Below are 27,993 nucleotides of genomic sequence, written 5' to 3'. Positions count from 1 at the left end.
AGTAGACGGGTCACTTCGTCTCCACCTCCAGCCAGTTCTTTCCTGGTACCTACTATGCTTTCGGCATCTGAATAGTTTCCTAAATCTTACCAAAGCCTCGCAGGGGAGGAATTTTTATCCCAGTTATATGAAGAAGAGGCTCAGAAAGCTCACTGGAATTAGCATTAAGGTTTCAGGGCCAGGAGTCACGCGGTCCAAAGATCCTCTCAGCTCTCACTTCCCGGTATAGGGTCCAATTTGAGGTGTGGGCTCTAGAATCAGACAGTCGGATCCATCTTCTTAGTGTGATCTTAGTGGGCAGGTTAGTGATCCCTTCTCCAGCCCGGGCTAGGATCAGCTATTTATAGGAGTGCCCTGAGGATTATACGGGGCAATGCCTATAAAGGTCGAGCACGAGCTAGGCACTGTGCTGAGTGCGTTTATGGGCATAGCCCTAATGAGCTGGCCCATTTTTCAGATGAATAAACTGAGGTTCACAGGGCGAGAAATCTCCCCCCTAAGCCCCAGGCTTGCCGAAGCGGAGGTGGCGTGACACTCTCCCCGCCAGCCTCAGTTTCCTCGCGGGCCCAGCTGCCCAGGGCGCCCCGCCCCTGCGGATGCCCCGCCCCGTCCAGGCCCCGCCCCCGGCCCACCCGGTGCCGAGAGTCGCCGCCCGCGCGGCCGCAGCCCCGCGCGCATCAACCAATCGGCCTCGCCCGGCGCCGGGTGCATTCAGCCTCGCCCGCGGTCCTCCCGCCCCCGGCTCCCGCTCGCCGCTCGCTCACTCAGCCGCCGCTGTCGCTGCCGCTGCACCTCTGTCCCGAGACTCGGTAAGGCCGGGCTGAGTCCGCGCGCCGCGGGGAGGGCGGGCGGGCGCCGAGCACTGGCTGCGGCGGGGCCCGGGGCCGGGGGCGGACGGGGACGGCAGGGGTCCCGATCGAGGCGGGGCGAGGGGAGGCACTCCTTGGCTGGGGCCACCGAGGGACGCGGGGTTCGTGGAGAGCTCGAAACTGGAGCGAGGAGGGACTCCACATCCCCCGCAGCGGACCGGGTCTGGGGGGTCTGCGCCAGGGTCGCGGTGCAGGAGAGCAGTCCGATGCGGCTGCAGGTTAGGGATGCTCAGCGCTTCGAACTTAGCAGGACTCCTCCGGCCGGGGGCCCTTACGGCCGGCTCCCTTTCCCTTCCTATCTCACCCTCACTTTCAAGGAGTGGGTAGTTTGGGTCTGGGGGTCAGTCCGAGGGTCGATCGGCCTGGGGACAGGTACCGTGCGGGGGCTGGCGGGGTGCTTGACTCTCCGGACTTGGCACGATGCCCCCGGCCGGGGGCCACCAGGACCGCCGGCCCCCTCTCCCTTCCTTGTACCCCACTGCCCTCGCCGAAGTGGTTTGGGTCTGGATCCGCAGTAGGGCGGCGGGAGTGATGCTCAGCCCTCCAGACCTGGCAGGGGGCTTGAGCAGGGCGCTGCGGATCCTTTCTCGACCTCGCCCCATCCCTCCCCCTCCTGGGGTGGATTGGGTCTGGGTTGCAGTCGCCGGATCGCGGGCCGGTCCCAAGCGGGAGCCAGAGGGACGCTAGGGATTCAGAAGGACGCCGCCGACCCCCTTCCAGGCGTTCGCCCCCGCAGTGCAGCCGTGGGGACACGCCCTTGGCGCTGGGACTCAGGCGCAGTCCGAGCGCCCTAGGTGCATTCGAAACGGGGCGCCGGGCCTGAGTCCCCGCTCGAGAGTGTCCTCCATCCCCGCGTGCGGCGCGCGGTCTAGGGCAGGTGGGCGCGGAGGCTGCCCAAGGTCGTGCCGGGGCAGGGAACTGACTTGCGGAGGGTGGGAGGGTTGGGGGCCTCACGTGACCAGGCCCAGGCGAACTTGGCCTGCGAGCCCGGACGGCGTGGTCAGGGCGGTGGAGCATCCCGGGCTCCGTCAGTCCCTAACCCCAACTAACTAGTCGAGCCGACAGCCAGTCCCTTTCGTTTTGTTTGGAAAGACCGTGGGTCAGCGCCTTTATATTGTAAATCGGCGATTGACTTTCATTAAAGCCAAAGAGAAGGATGATCGTATTCTTCACTCCAAGAGTTAAAAATCTCGAGTCATCGGGTTGAATACAGAGCAAACTTAATATTCCCAACTGGGAACTACTCTCGGTTCCTCTGCGCTCCATGTGATATTAAAATAATGAAGGGCAGATTTTAGTAGGAAACATAACTTTGTAAGCTACCTAATAAAATGAAATTCAGCTTAACCTCCTGAAACGTGTATTTTGTTACACCTTTTGTTGTTGTTGTTATACCATTTTCTCACACAGGCGTCTGGTTTCTGGTCATTCCAGATATTCAAGCATGTTTACTTCCTTCTAAGAAAGAAACAAAGGCTAGTTGCTTAGTCGTGTCCGACTCTTTGCGACCCTATGGACTGTAGCCCACCAGGCTCCTCTGTCCATGGGATTCTCCAGACCAGGATACTGGAGTGGGTTACCATTTCCAAAACCCCAAGCCAAATGAATAAAAAATGGTCGAGTACACTGGTCTTTTTTTTTTTTTTTTTTAATGCCAGCAAGCATCAGCCCCCCCCCCCAACCTTTCCAAATTATTTAAGGTGATACTGTTTATCGTGGAGGCAGGGGAGTGTTTAGTTATGATAGGAACTGGAGGATGTATTCTTGCCGAGTTCGGGGTGGTTCTGCCTCTGCGGGCTCCAGGGCTCCTTTTCGTATGTAAATGACTGGTTTCCCTCCTAAGGCGGGTGGCGAGATCTGATCTTGAATGCTGAACTCCATCTGAACAGCTGTGAGAATCGGAAAAGGGGCCACCTTGAGCCGTGCACATACTCTGTATCAGACTGGCAGAAATTGGGCGTCAGGCACCGGCCCAAATAACCTTTCGAGTTTGTACTGAAAACAAGAGGTGAAGGGAATGCACCTGGCGTCGCTGCCGCCCTTAGTCCCGGGCCCGTGGTCACCGAGCGGTCAAGCCTGGATGTCTGGGGAGTCCTGGGGCGAGGGCGCGGACTTATGCAACCCTGGCCCCGCGCGCGGGTTCAGGGAAGCACCGTTAATTGTTCTCGGGCTTCGCGGTGAGCCCCTTCCGGAGGCGCAGTGCGCTCGCGGGGAGCGGCGCCGCCCTTCTGACGTGGGTTGTCTTCGGGGACACCAGGCTCTTCGCTGTCCCCAAGGTTGACCATCCAGGCCTTCCCACCCAAAGGCGCTTTTTGTCGCCTGCTGCCTCCGGGGTGACAGCGCTGGCGACAGCTCGCTCCGGAAGGTCTCTCTGGGCCGGGCTGGTGGAACAGGATCTGCGCGCCCGGGACGCGCCAGGCCGGGGGCGGGGCTCGCCGTAACCTTTCCCCTACTTTTCTCAGCCGTCACGTGACGCCCGCGGGAGGGGCGGGACGCGCCGACCGCAGTTGCAGGCGGCGGCGGCGAGGAAGCCTTCCAAGCGAGCAATTAAAGTCGCAGCCTGGAGTCTGAAGGCGGTGGGAAGGTGGGAGGCGGAAACGCGCTCCCGCTCCGGGCCCCGGGCTGCTTCTGCACTTTGATCGGATGCATTTTTTCCTTTGTTGGAAAAAAGTGTTTAGTCACTCTGCATGGATGTTGTTGGCAGACCCGACCGAGTGCAGCTGCCGCTGGGAGCCTGCACTTTGAATTCCGGAAAAAAATTGCTGCTTTTAAGAATAAAACTGTTCCAACTGGTCTGTTTCAAGTGTGTTTCGGAGATTCTCTGTCTCCCAGCTTCGACGAGGCCTCTGCCCGAGCCCCTCTTTTGAGCTTTTCCTACGAGGACTTTTCTGTTTAAAAATAATAGGTAATACAAGCCCCGGATGCAAAACGAAGTGGGTACCAATGGGATTTCAGCACAGAACGGGCTGCCTCTCTCATGCCCCTCCGGAGAAGCCGCTCCTATTGTTTCTTTGACAACTGCAGAGAGTCTAGACTCTACAGGGCATTTAAAAGAAAATCTGCTAGTTAACACAAATAAGGAATATTTTCTGCTTGTTGATTTCTGATTATTTTGCTGCCTTTTGTGAATTTCACCTTTTGCCCCAAGCAAATATTAGGTGGACACTGCGTTCCCAGCAGGCCCTGGACTGAGGCCGACTTGAACTCCTTAGGTAAGGTGACTGTGGAATGCCCTTTAGCTTTTTTTTTTTTTTTTGCATGTGAGTTGCTTTTATGTCCAACAATGTTTCGGGAAGTTAATAATTGAAAGTAGTTGTGGTACAGTAGGGCAATGGCCCCATGGAGGGTTGGGAAGCAGGGCAGCCAGGCTCAACTTCTCACGGCTTATCAGCTGATTGTTGGACACCAAGTGCTCTAGGTAGAAAGGAAAGGAAAGTAATTGCTCCTACTCTGGAGGTGGTGGTTCACTCCCATGTCCCAGGAGGTCAGGATCCTCCTAGATTCTTCCCAACTGGCCCCTAAGCTGCACCTGCTGCTTCTGCTTCCTGAATGGCTCTTGAACTTGCCTTCCTCCTCATTTCCATGAGCCAGAGCAGGCATTCAGGTATTTGTTGTATAAGCAAGGGAGACTGTGAGTCCCTTTCTTCCCTGGATTGTTGTGTGGTCTTCTTTTCTTTTAACACTTATTTGGCTGCACCTGGTCTTAGCTGTGGCACGTGGGAGCTTCGATTTCCATTGCATAACGCAGGATCTTTCGTTGCAGCCTGTGAACTCTTAGTTTCCTCGTGTGGGATCTAGTTCCTTGATCAGGGATCGAACCTGGGCCCCCCCTGCATTTGAAGCACTCAAAGTGTTAGCCACTGGACCACCAAGGAAGTCCCTCCCCTGGATTACTGCACCCTCCTAAGATGGTGAGGGACCTTTGGGACAGTTGGGTCTCTCTTGGGACGCCTTGCTTCACCTTGTCATTACCCGGGTCAGGGACTCCTGCCAGCTCTGTCCTTCCCCACATCAAGGGGTCAGGATCCCCCTCTCCCACCAGCATACTGGCTTCCTCTGGAGTCCCAAGCCCTGACCCCCAGCACACACGCAGCATTCAGCAGGATATGTTAGGTTGTGTTCCAACATCCTGGTGGGGAGGGGAGTAAGCTCCTTAAGGACAGGCAGTGACTTTCTAAGGAGTCACTCCCTCCCACACAATTAAACAAGTAGTACATACGTGTTTGTACTGAAAGCAAACACAAAATAACCTTGCCTTTTAAAAAATTGTTTTATACGGTAACTTGGACTTTGTTTTTTCTGAAATACTTCATTTGTAAGATTATATCTGTATCACTGATTTTTCCCCAAGTGTCAGCTCATCTGTGCCCTTTTTAAAAGATTTCAGTTCGGTTCAGTCACTCAGTCGTGCCCAACTCTTTGCGACCCCATGGACTGCAGCACGCCAGGCTTCCCTGTCCATCACCAACTCTTGGAGCTTACTCAGACTCATGTCCATTGAGTCGGTGATGTTTAGAATTTTGGTTTCTTTCAGCTTTCGCCAGCATACATTGTTGTGCAGAGTGAAGTATAGCAATGATGCTTAGTGTATAGCAAAGACGTTTAGTGGCGGTATCAAGTACAGTGGCAAGAGGCGGGATGGGACGCACATGGCGACCCACATTCTTGGAGGGCTGCTGCTGGCCTGTGGCTGCAGGTGGGAAGGTACAGAGTGTGTTCCTGCACCAGAGGCCTGATGTGAGTTATGGACAATGTGCATACTTTATTTGCCAGGAAACAGATCTTATGAATGGTAATGACATTTGCTCTAGGCCACACAGACGTACACACAGACACACACACATCTGAGTACGTGGCAGAGCTGGAATCTGAACCTGCATCTGTGTTTGCCGAAGCTTGTGTCCCTTCCTCTAACAGGCTGCCTCCCAGACCACTGTGCAGGTCAAGGGCCTGGGTGTTGGTGCTCCCCCTCCCCTAGGCCCACTGGACATGACATCGGACCAGCTGTGTGGGTTTCTGTTTCCTGCTCTCTAAGCCGGTGCCTCTGACACCTGTCATCCTGTCTCACAGGGATTTTATGAGGATCCCTAAGGGGCCAGATGTGAGAGTAGTTTCCCCGGTGTAAATCCCTTGGCTGTAGGCAGGTTTTATGGGTACAGCTGCTTTCTGCAGTCCCCAGATTGGAACATGTGGTTTGACCAGTTCAATTGCACTTTTGGGTGCAAAGGAGAAGCACATGGGTGGCAAATACAGGGCGCCCCTCCCCCTGCCAAGGCTTTGGAGGGAACCACTCCATGGTGGGGAGGAGAGGCTCTACGAGCTCTCTTGGGCGGATGCGTGCCCCACCCAGCTCTCATCACTCAGGCCCTTGTGCTGATGTTGGCCAGTCTGGAGGGGGTCCTTCCAGGTGGGCATCCAGAGAAAAACACCTGAATAGGTAGCGCAGTTAATTGGGGCCTGCCCAATTCTCTATTTTCTTTTTTTCTGTTTTGTTGGCCACACCTCATGGCTTGTCGTTGTTCAGTCACTCAGTCACGTCTGACTCTTTGTGACCCCCGTGGACTGCAGCACGCCAGGCTTCCCTGTCCTTCTCTGTCTCCCTGAGTTTGGTCAGACTCATGTCCATTGAGTCCATGATGCCATCCAACCATCTCATCCTCTGTCGTCCCTTTCTCTTCCTGCTCTCAATCTTTCCCAGCATCAGGGTCTTTTCCAGTGAGTCGGCTTGTTGAATCAGGCAGCCAAAGGACTGGAGTTTCAGTTTCAGCATCAGTCCTTCCAGTGAAGGACTTCCGGTATATTATTCCAGTGCCCGCACGCATGCTAAGTCGCTTCAGTCGTGCCTGACTCTGTGCGACCCTATGGACTGTAGCCCGCCGGGCTCCTCTGTCCGTGGGGATTCTCCAAGCAAGAATACTGGAGTGGGTTACGATTTTCTACTCCAGGGGATCTTCCTGACCCGGGGATCGAACCCGAGTCTCTCGTCTCCCGCATTCACAGGCGGGTTCTTTACCACTAGTGCCACCCAACTGTTCTCAGGCCAGGGATCCAACCTGTGCCCCCTGCCGTGGAAGCACAGAGTCTTAACCCTTGGGCCACCAGGGAGTCCCCAAGACATTCTGTATTTTCCTTATGAAGATATGGCCCTCGATGACCTTTCCTCAATTCTTTTTCTGGCGAAGATTTATCTGGGTAATCATAACTTGTGGATACGGCACAGTATAACGCTTACATTTGAATTTGCTTTATTTCTATAGCAGCTCTGTAGGCAGAATCTGTTGTTTCTCAAAAGTCATAGAAAAGAGGATAAGGATGCCGAATTTCCCTGTAACCTGCCTTGACTCAGCATCTTTACCCTGTAAATGTGAATGGTTTATGATGATACACTTCACTGTGAGAAATGAACCATGCGGCCAGTTTAAATAAAGCGGTTATTAAATAATGCGGTCATTCGGTGCTCAGTCATGAATTCAAGATGTAGCCCTTCATGAGTGAAAATGCCTGTCCCTTTCCTGTGCACAGAGCCCTCCGCAGAGTTTACAGGGGGGCTCTGCGTTCTCAGTCCCACATTCTTTTGTTAAATAATTTTATTTATTCATTTATGGCTGTGCTGTGTCTTCGTCGCTGGCTGGGCTTTCCTCTGATTGTGGTTAGCAGTGCCGACTCTCTAGCTGATGGCGTGCAGGCTTCTTGTTGCGGTGGCATCCCTTGTTGCAGAGCACGGGCTTAATTGCTCCACGGCTTGTGGGATCTTCCTGGACCAGGGCTCGAACCCTTGTCTCCTGCACTGGCAGGTGGATTCTTTACCTCTGAGCCATCTGCGAATCCCCGCTGAGTCCCATTCTTACCTCCATCAGATTAGGGAAAGAGTAATTTGTTTGTGTACATACTTACTGAAAAAACACAAGAGCACAATTACAGAGAATCATGTGTGCAAGGGAATAAGGACGTGGCTCGTGAGTGCACAGGGATTGGATACCTACACTCAAGTGGAGAGATGCCCTTTCATTTGTCTTTCCATTACTGCTAATTTTTGCCCGCACCGAAACTCTCACTCTTACCATCAGCCAAGTGGCTGAATATTAAATACTAGAGAGTAAGCAGGAACAGAAGAAGAGTCGTGAACCCCCTAGGCTGGAGAAACCTTCCTGAACCTTCCTGGTGCTTTCCTTGAAGTGCTCTGGGTAGCAGTGCTGAGGTCAGCCTGGAGACCGCCTTGGCCATCAAGCACAGCAGGAACGCGGTTTCCCCAAGTTGGAGCCAGTCCTGGAGGGCAGAACCAGCTTTGTGTAGCCAAGCAGAACGCTCCCAGGCACTGGTTACCAGACAGTAGAAGAATATGTTGTTGATGATAAAATTATTGCTCTGCTTTCAGCTAAAGATGATGCTACACATTCTCCACCTGCAGGAGCTTCTCTCTAGAGTGTTTCCAGGGATTTCCCTGGTGGTCCAGTGGTTACGAATCTGCCTTCCAGTGCGGGAGACACAGGTTTGACTCCTCACTGGGGAACTTAGAGCCCACATGTCAAAACTAAGGCCCAAGCCAGCCATAAATGTTTAGTCGCAAAGTCATGTCTGATGCTTTGCAACCCCACGGACTGTAGCACATCAGACTTGTCTGTCCATGAGGTTTCCCAGGCAGGATTGTTGGAGTGGGTTGCCATTTCCTGTTCCAGGGTATCTTCCCAACCCAGGGATCGAAGCCACATCTCCTGCACTGGCAGGCGAATTCTTTACTACTGAGCCACCAGGGAAGCCAGAGATGAATACATTTTATTTTTATTTGTTTTAAAAAGGGGGTGGGATGTCCTCCAGCCTCCCCCGGTGTGGAATGCTGGCTGTGCGCCTGGAGACCCTGCCTGGGTCAGTTCTCGCTTCCTGGGGCTGACCTCTTCTCAGAGGATTTCCAGCTCAGTTGGTTGCTGCTAGGTGAGATGGGTTTTAACAGAAGGCAGGGCCTGCCTCTTTGGGCTGGTGAATTGTGCAATTCTAGCGGGAGACTGGAGCATGGGAAGAATCTGAGAGTTGGCACCCGCCGCATTTGCAGTTACTGTCCTCTGACTGCTGGTTGCAGCCACCTCATTTTGCTTACGATAGAGTGACCTAATTTTTCTGTGTCGTAACTTTAGGAATCTTAAGTGAACTTTGTACAGAGTGCTTACCACTTAACTTGGAGTTGGACCTGGGCCTGATTCCCAGCTTTGCTGTTTGCTAGCTGTGACCTTGGGCAAGTTTCTTGACCTCCAAGCCTTGGTCTTAGTAAATGAGATGGCATCAGTAAAGCCTAGGATTCTGGTGGGCGTTAAATGGGTTAATGCAGATAAAATATGCATCGCATTGTCTGGCATCTGCCAAACACTTTAGTAGAAAGGATGTTTTGTATCTTCATTGTCAATAGCAAAAAATTAGTCTAAATGCCCTATTTATCTCTCTCTCTACCTGGTGAGCTACCTCTCTCCTCTGTTGATTTCAAGACTATTATTGAAAGACTTCTTTGCTGTTCAGTTGCTAGGTCCTGTCCAGCTTTTTGCAACCCCATGGCCTGCAGCACACCCGTCTTCCCTGACTTTCCCTATCTCCTGGAGCTTGCTCAAATTCGTGTCCATTGAATCGGTGATGCCGTCTAACCATCTCATCCTCTGTCACCCCATTCTCCTCCTGCCCTCAATCTTTTGCAGCATCTGGGTCTTTTCCAATGAGTCAGCTCTTTGCATCAGGTGGCCAAAGGACTGGGGCTTCAGCATCTGTTAATTTCAAGACCGTATTGAAAAACTTCTGACAACATGTAATTTATTGAGTATTTCCATTGCTATAAAGTTTTCTTGGAAGTCTGCTGTCACTTGGCACGTTTTTATTGTTTGCTTTTCACTTTTATGCACTGGAGAAGGAAATGGCAACCCACTCCAGTGTTCTTGCCTGGAGAATCCCAGGGACGGGGGAGCCTGGGGGCCTGCCGTCTGTGTGGTCGCACAGAGTCGGACACGACTGAAGCGACTTAGCGGCAGCATAGAGGTGATTTCACACCTCAGTTTTCCCCCAGGCCTTTTTGAAGTCTTGACCTGAACTTTGCATTGGATGACCTTTCACCTCCTTTCCTGTTGCCTGTTGCAGAACCACAGTGGTGGTTGCGGGGCGGGGCAGCTATGGGCAGAACGGGGAACTGCTCTGAAGGAAGCCAGATACCCTTGAGGGAAACAGAAAGTCTTATGAATGACTTCTTGATTACAAGACCAGTGTTAGGATTTGCAGGCCACTGGTTTCCGAGGTGAAAGGCTTTTGTTTGAAGGAGTGGCTGTGGAGAAAGAGGCAAAGTGAACGCGTTTGAAAAACAAAGTACAGACCAATTCGTTGGCTAAGAATCTTGGGGCTGGCTTTGGGCAGCACTGTTAAAATGAAGGTAATTTTACTAAAATTGAATGAGACATGCAGCATTTGCCCCCAGATTGGAGAACTGTCTGTGGACTTGTGGTTTGTTCAGAGAGTTCAACAAGGATTTGTGTCCTGGGGAGCTTTACAGCTTATAACAAGAGATTAAATGAATAATTGACAAGTGAAAGTCATTTTCGCAGCAAGTACAGCTAAAACTGCTGGATATAACGGATAGAATTTCCTGTGCTTCCAGAATGTGGATTCCAAGGCAGGCACCTGGGAGAGGGAGCTGTGAGCCAGGTGTGAAGCAGGGAAAGAGAAATTAAAAAAAAAAAAAAAAAAAAACAGCCAAAGGCAGCCCAGCTGTGAATCGAGAGTTCCCTGGCTACAGAGCAGGACCTGTGGGTGGGCCTGGCCAAAGAGGAGGGTGACAGGGGCCTGAGCTTGGGAGGGAATTTAAGACCAGAACTGTGAACTTTTTTAATGGCAGTAAATAGGTCGTTATGTTCAATCGGGGCTTCTTACTCTGGATCTTGGTGTTTTCCTGGAGCAGATTAGCCTAAGGTGCTTAAGTGCCCTGGAACAGACCTTCGTGACAGTCTCTCTCTTCTAGTGGCCCTCCTGGTTTCTAAGGTGGCACCATCCCAGGATTCCCATGTTCAGCCAAGATGGGCGGGGCTGGCAGCAGCACCCAGGTGTGTCCTAAGTGGGGACGATCACCGTCAGGTGAGGCTCCAGGTGGGCGCTCTCACATGATGCACCTGGGAAGCGAATTCTGTCCTGCCAGGGAGAATAAGCGGGTATGTAGCCCCACTGCAGGGGCTTCCCAGGAGGCCCTAGTGGTAAAGAATCCACGTGCAATGCAGGAGACCTGGGTTCTATCCCTGGGTCAGGAAGATCCCCTGGAGGAGGGCATGGCAACCCACTCCAGTATTCTTGCCTGGAGAATGCCATGGACAGAGGAGCCTGGCAGGCTACAGCCCATAGGGTAGCAAAAGTGTCGGACACGAGTGAGTGACTTGGCACACGTTCATGGACGGTCCCGCTGCAGACGCGCGCACACAGAGCGGGCTTTGTTTTCAGTGTGTCGGATCAATCACTGGATGTCTCCCTGCAGCTGAGGGCTTGCTGCCATCAGCAGCCACTTCCGGCTTACCCCTGAGCTGGCTGGGCACCCATGGCAAAAGGTGACCTCGCATCAAGAATAGTCCCCAAGGGGCTTCTCCCATCACCCAGCCAGACCTTGGGAGGAGCAGCCAGCCTGTGCTCCTAGGAGGTGCTCCCGCTGCCCCCTCCAGCTCAGGGTTCTTGTCAGAAGGCCTCCAGTCTCTGCCCAGTGATGGTTTGCAGGAACAAGGGAATGACAGAAAGGGAGCCCGTTCACATGTCTTCTCCTCTCCTCCAGCCTCCCGAGACCCCGGGGCACAGGTGCACGTTCTGTGGGTGGGTCCCAGCAGTCATGCCTAGTATACCTTCTCCCCAGGGAAGCCACCTCGCTCCACCCAGGGGTGGGGGTGGGAGTGATCCTGGGGGGGAGAGGGGCGTTGTACCACCCCCACATCAGCAGGTGGGGGATGTAGTGAGGACCACCTCCAACCCATTCATGCCCAGGCATGACAGGCGATGGAGGTGTTTGAAGGAGTGATGGCAGGGAGGTGTGGGAAGGATGCAAGATGGGTTTCCAGTTGACTTGTTCTGGCATCAGTGGGGCTTCAAGCAAATTGTCCACACCGATACAAGCCCAGGCCCCAGGCAGGGCCCTGTGGGTGGCTGACTCCCGGTGCAAGGGGGCTGCAAGAGGACCCCCAGGGGATGAACCGGTCTGCATGCCTGGTGACCTCACCCAGGAGGGAGAGGAAGCTGGAGGTTGGGCTGGCACATGGCGTAGGCTGCACGCTGTGTGCGCCTGCTCTCCTGACCTTGGGGCCCTGGAGTGCCTTTTGACTTCACACTGGAAGGTTGAAGGGATCCAGAGAAGAAGCTGTGCAGCTAAGTGGCCCTGATCCAGACACAGGCCTGGCCTGCCAGCTGGCCCCAGGGCCCTTCCTCTCGCGGCGTGTTGGGGTTCCAGACAGCAGGGCCGTGCCAGCCGGGTCGGGGGTGCCTCAGGGATCCAGGGAGGCGGACCAGGAAGGGAGGGCTGGGGGTACGGCAGTCTCTGATCAGCTTTCCTTCCAGGAAGAGCGTGTGTAGGGGTGATTCCTTGCTCTAGTGTGTTGGCAGTCTCTCCTGATTCAAGATAGAAAACATCCTGCTGTATTAATATAGTAAAGTTGCTGGTTCAGTTCAGTCCAGTCGCTCAGTCACCTCTGACTCTTTGCAGCACCATGGACTGCAGCACGCCACGCTTCCCTGTCCGTCACCAACTCCCGGAGCTTGCTCAGACTCATGTCCATAGAGTCGGGATGCCGTCCAACCATCTCATCCTCTTTGTCCCCTTCTTTTCCTGTTCACTGGGGCTCCTCATAATTCCTGAGTGTCCAAGAGTCGATTTTGGCCTGCCTCCTTGCCCTGGAGCAGGTCTCGCCTCCCCACCCCCGCCCAGCCTCACCTGGAGGCAGTTTGCTCCCAAGGCAAGTGCAGTCACCAGTGTGGGGAGGGGCTGCTCACCTGGGCGACTCCAGGTAAACATCCCGAGGGACAGCTCAGCGATCTGTTGGCGAGGTCCCCACCGCTCTCGTGTGGTGTTCTTATCTGGTCACTAAGTCGTGTCCAACTCTTTGCGACCCTGTGAACTGGAGCCCTGCCAGGCTCCTCTCTGTCCATGAGGTTCTCCAGGCAAGAATATTGGACCCAGTTGCCATTTCCTTCTCCAGGGGATCCTCCTGACCGAGGGATCGAACCCGCGTTTCCTGCTTTGGCAGCCAGATTCTTCACCACTGAGCCACCAGGAAGCCCCTCCTAACCGCTAGACTACCCGGGAATTCCCAAGTCTTTATGGGAGATAGTTCCCATCCCACCCCATCCACCCATCTAACGTGTACTCATCAGTGATTTTTAGTACGTTCACAAATGTGTTCAGCTGTGACCCCAGTCAGTTTGGGAACATTTCATCACCCCCAAAAGACGCCCTCCCCTCCTTTACCCCCCACTTTCCCCTGCCTAGGCCGCCGCTGCTTTCTGGCTCTGTAGATTTTGCCTGTTCTGGATATTCAACATGCCAAGAATCATTCAACGTGTGGTCTGGCATGCCGCAGTCCACGGGGTTGCAAAGAGTCGGACACAGCTGGGCGACTGAACGGCAGCCACGTGCGGCCTTCTGTGTCTGGCTGCTTTCACTCGGCATGAAGTTTTCGAGGGTGACCGCGCAGGATGTGGTGTGTCGGTGCTTCGTCCCTCGGTATTGCCTGTGGATAGCATCCTGTTGTATGGATAGAGCGCGCTTTGTTTACCCATCATCAGCGGAAGGACGCTTGAGTGGCTTCCACTTTTTGGTTATTATGAGTAATGCTACTGTGAACATCTGTGTGCAGCTTTGGCTGTGGAGATACGTTTTCAGTTTTCTTGGGCATGTGCCTGAGAGCAGAATTGCTGGGTCACGTGGCGACTACTTTTGGCCATTCGAGGAGCTGCCAGAATGACATTCCCCGCCCCGAGCCATGCACGAGGCTTCTGATTTCTCCGCATCTTAATGACTGCCATCCTGGTGGGTGTGAAGTGGTCCTTTGCTGCATCTCTGCTTTGCATTGCCCTCATGGCTGCAGGGGGCACCATTACAATTCTAAACGTCTCCGACTCTGAGGCTGTGAGTGCCAGGATGCAGGATGGATTTTTCCCTCATTAGATTTGCCAAGGGAACGTCTCAAGTCCTTGTCATCTGATTCACTAATTCCTGCTTGGCACCTAAGACACACAGTTTTTAGTCTGAACCAAGCAAATCTCTAGTTAAATTCAGGGAGGTGTGTTTTTTGTTGTTTTTTTAAAATAATTTTTATTGGAGTATAGTTGATTTACAATGTTAGTTTCAGAGGTACAGCAGAGTAAGTTATACACATATACATGTCCACTTTTTTTAGATTCTTTTCCCATATAGGCCATTATAACAGAGTATTGAATGGAGTTCCCTATACAGTGAAGAAGTGAAGTCGCTCAGTCGTGTCCGACTCTTTGCAACCCCGTGGACTGTAGCCTACCAGGCTTCTCCGTCCATGGGATTCTCCAGGCAAGAGTACTGGAGTGGGTTACCATTTCCTTCGCCAGGGGATCTTCCCAACCCAGGGATCGAACCTGGGTCTCCCGCATTGGAGGCAGACGCTTTAACCTCTGAGCCACCAGGGAAAGACCTATACAGTACTGTACTATACAGTGGGTCTTTTTTTAGAAAAGTATGTTTATTCATCTATTTATTTGGCTGCGCTGGGTCTTAATTGCAGTCGTGCAAACTCTTAGTTGGGGTACTCAGAACCTGGGCCGCTGGCATTGGAAGTGTGGAGTCTTAGCTACTGGACCACCAGGGAAGCCCCCAGTAGGTCCTTATTAGTTATCTGTTTCCAGAGACTTCTACTAAGGCCACTGACTTCAGAAAAGGAGGCTGCAAATACGCTCAGTCTGCCCCTGTCTAGAGGGGGTTAGAGCCATGAGCAAATACCGGGCATGCGCCTTTGGGGAGAATTGGCTACAAACACTTGACACTATATTTAATCTACTGCCTTTAATAATCCCTTCCTGTTCTGTGTAAAGCCCTTGAAAGATCTGATAAGTTATTGAAAGGGTAGCCAGCCACAGTTGTATTTGCTGTGATGCGTGCCATATAGAATTCTTATCTCTTTTAAGACTCGTGTTCACCCCAAGGTTTTGATGGGGAGAGGGGCTGAGTTAACCTTCAGGCTCTGGAAGAATCTTCGAGCCCACTTGGGTAGCTTTTTGAGAAACAGATTTGAGTTGTTGGGTGGGGTGCCCTCTTGAACGGTTTAAACTGGCTTGTTAGCAAGCTTTTGCTTAGAGATCTTGGTGCTTTCAAAAATGGGATTTATGTCTCCAAAATTGGCTGGGCTGTGGGCGTTTGCTCCATGCCAGGCAAACAGTGTGCAAAGGGTCATGTTTTGTTTTTTCCGGCTGTGACATGTGGCTTGTGGGATCTTAGTTCCCCAACCAGGGACTGAACCCTCGGCAGTGAAAGCCCAGAGTCCTAACCACTGGACTGCCAGGAAATTCCCACGTGTAAGTATCCTTGAAGGCCAGGCAGGTGGCACCAGGCTAAGGTTTCATGCGCGGATGCAGTTTTACTGACTTGCTCTTTTCTTTCAAGATTGTCCAAGCAGAGCTCTCGCTGCCCATCCCAGCCTCGCCCTCGACCCTGACGTCCCCTCCTGGGTGCTCCTCGTCCACTGCCCCCTAGGTGAATGCTCCACTCCCAGTCCCCACCTCGCCCACCCTGCTCTGTGGCTCTCCTGTGTTAGGGAGGCTGGTGGAGCCCACACAGGCCAGGCTCCGGCCCCAGGGTGTCTCTGAGACCTGTCTGCAGGGGATCCTCTCGCCATTCCCACTGTGGGCCATGCTCTCCTTGGAAACCTGCCCCAGCTTCTTACTGGTTTCACTGCCCCGCCCAGTCCACCTGCTCTCCATATAGCAGCCAGAGTGGGCTTCTTTGGGCTTCCCAGGTGACACTAGTAGTGAAGACCCCCTGCTTGCCAATGCGGGTAGATGTTCACAGACCCTGGGTTTGATCCCTGGGTGGGGAAGATCCCCTGGAGGAGGGCCCAGCAACCCACTCTGGTATTCTTGCCTGGAGAATCTCTTGGACAGAGGAACCTGGCAGGCTACAGGCCATGGGATTGCAAAGTCAGACATAACTGAGCAACTTGGCATACATACCTGTGTTTTCTTTGGAATAGACACCCCCGAATCATGGCCCTTGATACTTCTCTATCACCCTAATCGTGAAACCCGGCTGCCTCTGGGCCTTCCTCTCTGAATTCAGCCCTGCCCTGACCCCAGCCAGCCTGCACCTCGGCCCTTGCACAGGTCTGCCTTCGATCCTGAAAATCTTGCCCTCTGTCCAATCCTTCCTCTGGGCTTCCGTGTCATTTGGGAGGTCCTCTCTGTCACTCCCGCTTCTTCCGGCCCCCCTCTCTGAGCTGTGGGGTGACCCTTCCTGCCAGCATCTCCATCCTCTCCACGGCTGGCTGGCACGCAGGAGATAGTCAACACACATTTGTTGAATGGACAAGTGAGTGACAGCCGGGATCACTTGTTCTGATTTCCTGAAGAAAAAGCAAGGGAATTCCAGAAAAAAACATCTGCTTCATGGACTACACTAAAGCCTTTGACTGTGTGGATCACAACAAACTGTGGAAAATTCTTAAAGAGATGGAAATCCCAGACCACCTTACCTGCCTCCTGAGAAACTTGTATGTAGGCCAAGAAACATCGGTTAGAACCAGACACAGAACAAGAAACTGGTTCAGAACTGGGAAAGGAGTATGACAAGGCTGTATATTATCACCCTGCTTATTTAACTTCTGTGCAGAATAACTCATTATAAATGCCAGGCTGGATGAAGCACAAGCTAGAATCAAGATTTCGGGAGTAATGTCAATAACCTCAGATATGCAGATGACACCACCCTAATAACAGAAAGTGAAGAGAAACTAAAGAGCCTCTAGATAAAGGTGAAAGAGAAGAGTAAAAACCCTGGCTTAAAACTCAACATTCAAAAAACTAAGATCATGGCCTCCAGTCCCATCACTTCACGGCAAATAGATGGCAAGAAAATGGAAACAGTGACAGATTTCATTTTCCTGAGCTCCAAAATCACTGCCGACAGTGACTGCAGCCGTGAAATTAAAAGATGCTTGCTCCTAGGAAGTATGATAAATGTAAACAGTGTATTAAAAAGCAGAGACATCACTTTGCCAACAAAGGTCTATTTAGTCAAAGCTGTGGCTTTTCCCGTCATGTACCAATGTGAGGGTTGGACCACAAAGAAGGCTGAGCACCAAAGAATTGATGGTTTTGAACTGTGGTGTTGGAGAAGACTCTTGAGAGTCCTTTGGACTACGAGGAGATCAAACCAGTCCATCCTAAAGGAAATCAGTCCCGAATATTCATGGAAGGACTGTTGCTGAAGTTGAAACTCCAATCCTTTGGCCACCTGATGCAAAGAGCCAACTCAGTTGGAAAAGACCCTGATGCTGGGAAAGATTGAAGACAGAAGGAGAAGGGAGGGGCAGAGGATGAGTTGGTAGATAGCGTCACTGACTCAATGGACATGAATTTGAGCAAACTCCAGGGAGATACTGAAGGAGAGGGAAGTCTGGGGTGCTGCAGTCCATGGGATTGCAAACAGTCGGACACAACTTAGCAACTGAACAACAAGTCTTTGAAACCACATTACCCTTGATTTTGATGGGTTTGATGTCTGCGCCCAAGAGGCTTGCATGGTGAGAAAAGGGAAAATAGCCTGCACTAGGGATACGCACACTCACAGTTCTGGGGTTTTATTCTGGTTTACTACGAACTTTGGCATCACTGACTCGATGAACATGAGTTTGAGGAAGCTCCAGGAGTTGGTGATGGACAGGGAAGCCTGGCGTGCTGCAGTCGATGGGGTCACAGAGAATTGGACACAACTGAGCGACTGAACTGATATACTTTTAGCCCCTTTGTGTGCAGGTGTGCTTGTTGGCACAGGGTTTAGGAGGAGGTGGTGCCATCGGGCACTTTCAGCAGATCGGGGGAGGGCTAATGTCTGGGAAGCCAAGAGGGAAGAGGTGAGTCAGGAGCTGGTCAAGGAAGAAGGTGAAAGGACAAATATTTACAGCAAGAAAATGAAATGCACTCCCCGCAGAGGCTGGAAACCAGCCGGGAGGGCCAAACCTTCAGGGGATGAGTGTGGCAGCTGTCTGATTTCCTAAGTCTCCGGGAGGAAGGCCCGCTCCCTGCCCCAGGGTTCTGTGCACTGGGTTTTCCTGGAGTCTTCTAGAACCTGAAGTGGTTTGTGGAGTGGCTACCGCGTAGCCAAGGTGTGTGGTGTTGACCCTGGTTCCCACCTGAGATAAAAGATCAGAGCTGTTATGGATGTGTCTGAGGACTTTCTGTGCCAGCCTCCAGGCTGCCTGGTGGGTAGGGATGGGATTTGCCCTGGCACGGCAAGTTGCTAGACCGCCCTGGGATTCAGGATTCCAGTCAGGTGAGGGTCCGGCTGCCTGTTGCCTGGAGGCAGGGTTGGTGGGATGGCCAGGGGCCTAGGGGTGAAGGGTTCCAGCTCCTGGACTCTGCTGACCACCCAGCGCCTCCAAACAGAGGCAGCAATGGGTTGTCTGTATCCCGCTGGAGCAGGGAGGGAGAGGTGATGGGCAATCACAACCAGGTGTGTTAATGAGTAACATTCAATTTATCAAATGGGAGGAAATGGTCAAATTCAGAATTGATCACACGTCTACATAGGAGCTTCCCCAGTGGCTCATCGGTAAAGAACCCGCCTGCCAATGCAAGAGGTACCAGTTCAATCCCTCAGTCGGGAACATGCCCTATAGAAGGAAATGGCCACCCACTCCAGTATTCTTGCCTGGGAAATCCTGTGGACAGAGGGGGCAGGCAGGCCACAGTCCTTGGGGTCGCAAAGAGTCAGACACGACTTAGTGACTAAGCAAACAGCAACCACAACAAGGGATTTTCTAAAGTCTGGTCAGCACTCACCATGTTCTGTTCACCCTTGTCATTCCAGGAGCTCGCTGACATGGCGGAAGCCCACCAAGCCGTCGCCTTCCAGTTCACAGTCACCCCGGATGGCATCGACCTCCGAATGAGCCATGAGGCCCTCAGGCAGATCTATCTGTCTGGACTTCATTCCTGGAAGAAGAAGTTCATCAGATTCAAGGTTTCCAGACACTTGCTTCAATCTGTCCAGTATTCGCTTTCCTATTTGAGAACTCCAGGTTCTATTGAAGTCTCAGTGTGTCCGTGATAATTGGCAGCTTGTGTATGTTTCCTGGTCCTTAAGGCCTGGGAGACAATTTCATATGTATTGGCTCACTGAATTCCTGGAGAAATTCTGTAAGGCAGACAGGGTGAATTGGGACCCTCTGGGCAGATGAGGAAATCGGGGTTCAGGGAAGTTAAGTGACCTTTGGGGTAGAAGGAGAATAAATGTCTCTAGCTCTGAGTCTGGGCCTCTCTACACTTCACAGGAAGAGGATTGTTTTCCATCCGTGTGAAACCACAGAGAGTTTCTGTAGCAGGCATCTCACTGATGAAATAGTCCACCACTGAAAAAGATGCACGTGAATGCGGATGCGGGCTTCCGAGGTGGCTCAGGGGCAGAGAGTCTGCCTGCCAGTGGAGGAGATGCAGGTTCATTTCCTGTGTCTGGAAGATCGCCTGGAGAAGGGAATTGGCTACCCACTCCAGTGTTCCCATCTGGAAGATCCCATAGGTAGAGGGGAGCCTGGCAGGCTCCAGTCCGTGGGGACGCGACACAGCTGAGTGGCTGCGCAGATGCAAAGTTCTCAGTTCTGTTTACCGGCAAGAGTGGACATTTATTCGCTGTTTTTAGCCATGTGTCTTGTTTTTTTAAATTTCACTGGAGTATAGTTGATTTATAGCGTTGCGTTCCTTTCAGGCGCGTAGCAAAGTGAGTCAGTTATACACATACAAACATCCACTCCTTTTCAGATAGTTCTCCCGGAGAGGCCGCAGAGTGACATTTTTTTAAAGTCTTCATTGAAATACTTTGTTACAACATGGCTTCTGCTTTATGTCTTTGGGTTTGGGGCTGGCGGCCCCTGGGGGATCTTAATTCCCCGACCAGGGATGAAACTCGCTCCTACTGTATTGGAAGGTGAAGTCTTAACCACTGGATGGCCGGGGAACTCCGATGTGTCTTATTTTTAATTCATTTTATTTTAAAAATCACAGCAGTCGTGAATATGCACATACTCTTCGCTGGAAACTTCCTCAGTTTTGCTGTTCGGGGAGATAAGTGCTGGGAAAAGTCCCCAGGGTTCTCTTTTCTCACTGCCAGTAATAATAGATCCTCCTTCTCCTAAAAAATGAAAGTCACAGAAGGACAAATGCATGTTTAAAAAAATTCAAGCAAGTTGAAAGTGTATCAAAAGTGTCCGCTCCACATTCCTGAGCAAAACTGGGTTTGTTGTCCAGTTTTCCTTTCCGAGGGCAGCTCAGAGGAGGGCTGTTGAGAAAGGCCTGGAGCTGGAGTGGGTGAGAGCAATGGCCAGGCCTGGCCTGGTGGGACAGCTGTCCCCTGGCTCTATTGGAGGGTCCTGGGGCCCAGCTTCAGCTCAGTCCAGTCCAGTCGCCCGGTCACGTCCGACTCTGCGACCCCATGGACTGCAGCATGCCAGGCCTCCCTGTCCATCACCAACTCCCAGGGCTTGCTCAAACTCATGTCCATTGAGTCGGTGATGCCATCCAACCATCTCATCATCTGTCGTCCCCTTCTCCTCCTGCCTTCAATCTTTCCCAGCACCAAGGTCTTTTCTAATGAGTCAGCTCTTCGCATCAGGTACATAGTCTTTTGCCTGAGACCCCAGCTGCTGTGACCCACTCAGAGTGGAGGAGGGCGCCACCTGCAGAGAGAAGTGCCCTCTGTGCTCCTGACCTTGGGAGCCTCCTTGTACCTTCCTGACCCCGTGGTTTTCTAGGGGACCTAGAGACAGGGGTAGGGGGTGGGGCCAAGGCTGGCAGAGCTGCTGCAGGGTGGGAAGTGTGATGAGTGGAGGCTGTTTATCTAGAACCTTCTTTCCCCTGTTATCATTTAATGTGTCTGTTTATTTTATAAGAACATTTCAGAGAACTTCGGAGAACACCAGAAGGCACCCCCCTCCCTGCCCCTGCCCCTCACCCGCAACCACTTTGTTTAAAATCTTCCATACCTCTCAATAATGAGAATAACATGGTAGTCTCTCCTAAGAGAATTCAGTAAAGCTTTGAGAATTTTTTTAATCCGTTATCTTGGTCAAATCAATCTCTTATTAACATGACTTCAGTATGAATTTTTTTTTAAATTATAAGTCTTGAAACATACACAAAAGTAAAATAATAAAGGCACACAGCTATAATAAAGTCACATCACTCATTTTCACAACTATCAACATTTTGCCGGCTTGGAGGTCCTATTTCTTCCTAACCCTTTTTCCTGCTACATTTTTTTTTTAAGGGGCTGCTGCGGGGCTTTGGCTGAAGCATCTTACGGGAGATTCTGGCCATGGAGTGAGGTCTCCTATAGCTATTAATACCTCCGGTTAAGCAGTGTCTGATTCAGGAGCAGCGAGAGGGGTGATCTGAGAGTGAGGGTCTTGGGGCATCCCGGACGCAGCAGGTTGTGGAGAGGACATCATGGTGGGCAAGGTGGCCAGTGTCCCTGAGTCAGTCTCAGGGGAGCTAAGGAATCCGTATGTTAACTTAAGGCTTCTAACTTAGGGTGATTCGAATGTCCTGGGGTCACTCTCCAGGGAGACGGTTTTAGAGAAGTTTCTGACTCAGGAGCTTCCCTGGTAGCTCAGTGGTAAAGACTCTGCCTGCCGATGCAGGAGACCCGGGTGTGATCCCTGGGTCGGGATGATCCCCTGGCAAAGGGAACCGCCACCAACTCCAGTATTCCTGGGGCACTGCTCACGGCGCTCCTGTCTGTTTCTAGAATGGCATCATCACCGGCGTGTACCCAGCGAGTCCCTCCAGTTGGCTCATCGTGGTTGTGGGCGTGATGTCGACCATGTACGCCAAGATTGACCCCTCTTTGGGAATAATCGCTAAGATCAATCGGACCCTGGACACGACGTGAGTAAGCCTCTCAAATCTCAAAGGGTCTAGGGAGTGACCCTTTTTTGTTGCTGCCATTTTTCTATCTTTTCAAACGGCATGGCGGTCTGTTCTGGATATTCTCTTTGAGGCTTTTGCTACAATTCTCACGACAGCTTTCTCCCCATGTCCTGGGGAGGTCCCCTGGGGAGTTTGGGGTCCCTTCTCACTCTTTCTCTGAAGCCCGGAGGTGTGAAGAGCAGCCTCTGTCCTGGGGTGCCTGCCAGTCCACTTAGCCTGGCCAGGGGGCCCTCAGAATGAATTTTGTCCCAGGCACTGGTTCGGGACATGGTGTCTTCCTTGTACAGGGGGCCAGCCTGGAGTTCTGGGACTCTGAGAGCTGACTGCTGTGGGGGGTTCTGGGGAGACTTCAGCTGCTCAGCTCCTTGTCTGAGTGACTTAGAATCTGGGTAGGGGGACCCCCAACACTCTATCCTAGTGACTGTAGTTTTCTAAGAGCTTGAAATAGGCTTAAAAAAAAAAAATATTGTGAGCTTTGGCCTGGAGAACCCTTTGGTTGATACTTTTCCTTCAAGGTATGTGGTGCCTGGGGTCTCGTGTGGGAATGCTGGCCGTGCCCTCGAGGGTCTTTGTGGAGCCTCTCTGATGTCCTTTCTTCCCTCCGGTCCTGGGGTGACCCTGTCTCCCGCTATCATCTCCTGCCCTGTGGCCCCTGCGCTGCAGTGACCTCTCTCACTGGGCTCTCTGATGTAAAGTGAGGAAACGCTCAAGCTTGCAGACTCCTGGGATTTCCCTAGGGGTCCAGTGGCTAAGACTCAACGCAGGGGGCCCAGGTTCAACCCCCAGTCAGGAAACTAGACCCCGCATGTTGCAACTAAGTGTTCCCATGCCACAAGTAAAGATCCCGCAGGCCACAGCAAAGATCAAAGATCCTGATTGCTGCAACTAAGACCTGTGCAGCCAAATAAATTCACAAGTAAATACTGAGAAAAAAAAGATGTGGATTCCTGCCAGAGTCATGGAGAGGAAGTGGGGAGGTTGGGCTCCAGACCCAGCTCTGCGCAGCACTTCGGACCCCTGTGCCCCGCTCAGCAGGCCCTGAACCTCCCCGCGGAGAACCTTCCTGCCAGACAAAGGCAGGGACAGCACCTCTGCCTCATCGGTGTTTGAGGGGCCCAGTGATGGGACCCGCACGGGGCTGAGCCTATCCCGCCCCTCCTCCATTACACTGTGATTGCAGCTCTGAAAGGCACATTTTTATTCTTTTGGCTGTGCCATAAGGCTTGTGGGATCTTAATTCCCCAACCAGGGATAGAACCCAGGCCCTCAGCAGTGAAAGTGCTGAGTCCTAGCCGCTGGACTGCAAGGGAATTCCCTTGGGATACCAGTTTCTCTTTTCTGGTGAAAAGGCCTAGTGCCTCCACCTTGGCTGTGTCTTGTCCCAAGCCAGACCTTTGATCCTGTTCATGGGTTGCTTGCTGACATCGGTGAACATTTTAGGTCTGTGACTGGAGAAATGATAATCCCCAAGTCCTTGTGCCATATTTGGGCTTTGCTTTTTGTTTTTTGTTTTTTTTTTTTTAAATTTTCTTCATTTTTTGACCGTTCCTCAGAGCAGGTGGGATCTTAGTTTCCCGACCAGGGATCAAACCTGCACCCCCTGCAGTGGCAGGGCAGAGTGTTAACCACTGGACCACCAGGGGATTCCTGAGCTTTGCTTTTGGGGCTGGGAGTTTTGTGAGGGAGGTGGGGGACAGACTGTAGCCCAGGTGTGTCCACCGGGTCTCTGGGCCATAGCTGCAGTGTTGGGGTTGGGCCCAAGATAAACAGATGAATTTCTGGGCCCTTTACTAAGTTGGTTGTTTGGAATTCAATATTGCCTTCGGAAAAGGACAGGAAAATAAAGTGGCAAAAGGCGACATGAAAGAAAGCTCACGGTTCAACACTGAGTTTGATTCTGATCACGGTCAAGAAAGGATTAAGCGCTTTTGGCGGAAAGGTCTGAATCTTCCCTGGTCTGGGCCGGTGCCCCTCGCTGCCGACAGCTGCTCCTTGTGCACCAGGCCCTGGGGTGCTTGGCAGCTAGTGCGGCGCTCTGAGTCACCCGCAGCCCCCAGCCACCTCAGAACCCCTGCTCACACCTCTGTCAGCATCTGCAAGGCCCTGGGTACAAACCCATCCCCGCAGGGAATGCACACCTGCGCTTCGCATCTGCCAGACTTCTTGGTCTGCCTGAGGGGCCGGGAGTCCCGACAGGGTCCCCGAGCAGGAGACTCCGTCTCTCTTTCATCACCTTGCCCATGTCTCCACCCTCTCTTTCCGGAGAGTCACAGGTCTGCCCCGCTATAGACAGCTCATCTCTATATCTCTGCCTGCTTGGGTTTAACACACTTTTTAATTTACCCTGGATGGCGGGCGGTCTCTTTACACTGGATTATATTTAGAAACGTCGGCTATTTAAAGCCCTTTCTAATCTGAGTCTTTATAAGATTTGTTTCTTCCTCCCTGTAAACCAATTGCAATAAACTGGGCCATCCTTGGCCCAGATTTAGAAAGACCAGGTTAACAGGCCAGCAGCTCCCAGGTCAAGGGTCAAGGACTGTTCTGCACACTCTTGCTGGAGAGGATCCCCAACACCCTGAAGTCGTGGCCTCCCCCAGAGCCCTGGGTAGGCCATCCGCTGCAGCCTTAGAAGGGCCACAACGTGTAACAGAATGCTTTTTTCGCTATAGTGCTTTCAGCCAAAGGGCCTACGGTATACATAGAGAAAAGGCCAAATGCATCATTTGCTCGTTGCTGTTCAGTTGCTCAGTCGTGTCCAGGCTTCCCTGTCCTTCACTGTTTTCCAGAGTTTGCTCAAACTCATGTCTGCTGAGTCACTGATGCCATCCAACCCATCTCGTTCTCTGCTGCCCCCTTCTCTTCCGGCCTTCAGTCTTTCCCAGCATCAGGGTCTTTTCTAGTGTCGGCTCTTCACACGAGGTGGCCAAAGCATTGGAGCTTCGGCTTCAGCATCAGTCCTTCCAATGAACACCCAGGACTGATCTCCTTTAGGGTGGACTGCTTTGATCTCCTTGCAGTCCAAGGGACTCTCAAGAGTCGTCCCTGATTCGATATATATATTCTACAAAATGATTACCACAAGTTTTGTTAACATCCATCACCCAGTACAGTTACAAACTAAAAAAAAAATTTTTTTTTAGATCTCATGTGTGAGACCATATAATATATGTCTTTCTTTTTTAACTTTTTTTTTTAATTGAAGTATAGTTAATATTCAATGTTGTGTTAGTTTCTGGTGTACAGCAAAATGATTCAGGAATGTGTATATATATATATACACACACATATATATAATATATATATACATATATATATAAGTTTTCTTTGTGAGTCTGTTTCTGTTTCATTAAAATAAAGTTCATTTGTATCATATTTCAAATTCCACATGTGAGTGATACCATCTGGAGTTTGTCTTTCTCTGTCTGACTTATTTCACTTGGTATAATGTCCTTAAGGCCCATTCATGTTGTCACAAATAACAGCATTTATTCTTTTTTTTTTTTTGCTAAATAATATTCCATTGTATCAATCGGTATTAATACCATCTCTTCTTTATCCATTCATTTGTCCATGGACACTTATGTTTCCATGTCTGGTCTGTTGTAAATAATGCTGTAGGGACCATGGAGTGATTTCATTTCCTTCAGATAAATACTCACAAGTGAAACTGTTGCCTCATATGGTAGTTCTTTTTTTTTTTTTTTTTTTTTGAGGAATCTCATATTGTTTTCCATAGTGACTGTATCAGTTTACATTCCCACCAACAGTGCATAAATGTCCCCTTTTTTCTCCACATCCTCACCAACATTTGCTACTTAAACTATTTTTATTTTGTGACTATTTTGTGGTTTTTCAAAACAACTGAAACTACAGCCCACAAGGGTGTATGAGTAGCTGTATTTCTTCTCATTTTATAAGTCCCATCTTTATCAGATCACTTTCCTATCTATATCACTTTCCCTAGCAAATGAAAATATTTTCTAGGTTTTTAAGTGATCATGTTACGGCATCAGTTTCTACATGTATTCATGATAAATGTTGCTACCCAGATCAAAACCAAGCTCTTTTGATATAAATAGTTGAAGTAATAGTTCTGTCAAGTGACCTGTGTTCCTTATGAGTCATGGTGAAATGCAAAGGTATGTTGAAGGGAAAAACATCTTGAGTAGCAGGAATGGAAGTCACAGAGTTGCAGCCGGCTCCCGGCCAAGGAGAAGGCAGGTCAGTCATCGGGCTGGGGCATAGCTTCCATTGTGGGCCAGCCAGTGCCTCACCTTCTCATCCTGCCTGGACCTGGAGGAGGCTGTCTGTTTTCCCTGATTATGCCCGTTAGCCTGGGTTTGTTTCGAGGACCAGCAAAGCAGATGGGGGCTGGTTCATCTCACATCCAGAAGAAAGATGGCTGAGTCTTGGGAGAATCAGGTTAACTCGGGTGGCCCCCTCTGTCTGATCAGGCCTGGGGTCTGCGGCCTCTGCTGTGACCCCAGGAGGCCACCCCGCCTGGGAGCACGTGGCATCTCTCGGCGACGTGGCCCGTGGCCTCCTTCGCTGATGAACCCGCGGCTTGTCTGGTCTTGTCTTGGCAGCGGCTGCATGTCCAGCCAGACCAAGAAGGTGGTGAGCGGCGTCATCTTCGGCACGGGGCTGTGGGCGGCCCTCATCGTCACCATGCGCTACTCCCTGAAGGTGCTCCTGTCTTACCACGGCTGGATGTTCACCCAGCACGGCAGCCTGAGCCGCACCACCAAGATCTGGATGGTAACGCTGCCCCAGCACGCAGCTGGCGGGGAGGGCTTTGTTTCTTTCTGCCGGGCCTCGAGGCTTGTAGGACCTTGGTTCCCAACCAGGGGTCAAACCTGAGTCCATGGCAGTGAAAAGGCCATGTCTTAACCACTGGACTGCCAGGGAGCTCCCTGGTAGATGATTCTGAACTGCCTGACATCCTCAAAGCCGTGGCTGTTTCATAGCTTGATGTGTTTGGAGACAAATACACACTTGTGAAACCCTCATCTCTGCCAAAGTTACTAATATATCCACCCTGCCCTCCCTGAAACCTGGGCCCCACCCATGCCTTTCGCCTTTGAACATAAGAGCATTTAACCTAAGATTCACCCTCTTAGCAAATTTGTAAGGTCTGACGCAGGATTGTTTGTTCCAGGCCCAGCGTCCAGGACATACTTTTTTTGGGACTTCCCTGAAAAGTCCAGTGGTTGAGAGTCTACACTTCCACTGCAGAGGCTCCCATCCCTTGTCAGGGAACTGAGACCCCACATAACCAGTGGTACGGCCAGAAAAGAAAGGCAGGAAAAGAAAAGCAGAAACCGCCCAACCAAACAGAACATAGTTATCTTGTAACTGAAACCTTGTCCCCTTTAAGGGACATACCCACACATGTATATGCATAACTGACTCACTGTGTTATACGCCGGAAACTAACACAGCAGTGTGAGGCAGCGAGATCCACAGTCCCCAGCCCCTGTCCTCCGGCCCCTGGAAGCCCCCCTCCCTCCTTGCTGCTTCTGGGCTTCCACGGACCCCTGAGACCACCCAGGATATGTCCTTCTGAGGCTTGTTCACCCACTCAGCCTGGCGTCTGGTATGGGAGACTTTCTCTTCTGCAAGAAGGGTCCTCTCTGGGCCTTTTCCCCTTGGCGACTTTTTTAACATTAGTTTTTATTGAAGTCTAGTTAGTCTACACTGTTCCGATAGTTTCAAGTGTATAGCAAAGTGAATCAGTTATGCGTACACGTGTGTGTGTGTGTGTGTGTGTGCGTGTGTGTGCGCGCGCGCGCTCAGGCATTTCAGTCATGTCCGACTCCTTGTAACGCTATGGACCGTAGCCTACCAGGCTCCGCTGTCCATGGTATTCTCCAGACAAGAATAGTTACTGGAGTGGGTTGCCACTTCCTCCTCCAGGCAGTCTTCCCGACCCAGGGATGGAACCTGCATCTCCTGCTCTGCAGGTGTATCC

General features: G+C 51.6%; 1 protein-coding gene and 1 non-coding gene across 6 annotated transcripts in view; one reads left to right on the top strand and one right to left on the bottom strand.

Moving 5' to 3' along the window:
* Nucleotides 1–696: 696 nt before the first annotated feature.
* The window catches only part of CPT1A (carnitine palmitoyltransferase 1A), a 59,526-nt gene continuing 32,229 nt past the window's right edge, over nt 697–27,993 (top strand). For 3 of the 5 annotated variants that reach the window (XR_009597800.1, XM_042237622.2, XM_060403851.1), the window contains exons 1-4: nt 763–809; nt 18,907–19,059; nt 21,838–21,977; nt 26,609–26,780. Coding sequence is in view for 4 of the 5 variants with exons in the window: in XM_042237622.2 (XP_042093556.1) it covers nt 18,919–19,059; nt 21,838–21,977; nt 26,609–26,780 (453 nt within the window). In the remaining variant the exon portion in view is untranslated. Of the gene's footprint in view, nt 810–15,486; nt 15,577–18,906; nt 19,060–21,837; nt 21,978–26,608; nt 26,781–27,993 lie in introns of all 5 variants that reach the window. The other 2 variants (XM_015102893.3, NM_001009414.1) reach the window with 2 other exon arrangements.
* Nucleotides 14,445–14,516, bottom strand: TRNAW-CCA (transfer RNA tryptophan (anticodon CCA)). The gene has a single exon. It is a non-coding gene; the product is annotated as a tRNA-Trp (tRNA).

The sequence above is a fragment of the Ovis aries genome, chromosome 21 (genome assembly GCF_016772045.2).
Source record: "Ovis aries strain OAR_USU_Benz2616 breed Rambouillet chromosome 21, ARS-UI_Ramb_v3.0, whole genome shotgun sequence".
In the NCBI taxonomy this organism is placed as follows: domain Eukaryota; kingdom Metazoa; phylum Chordata; class Mammalia; order Artiodactyla; family Bovidae; genus Ovis; species Ovis aries.
Note: the sequence above shows the minus strand (reverse complement) of the source record. Positions and strands in the feature narration are given on the sequence as shown.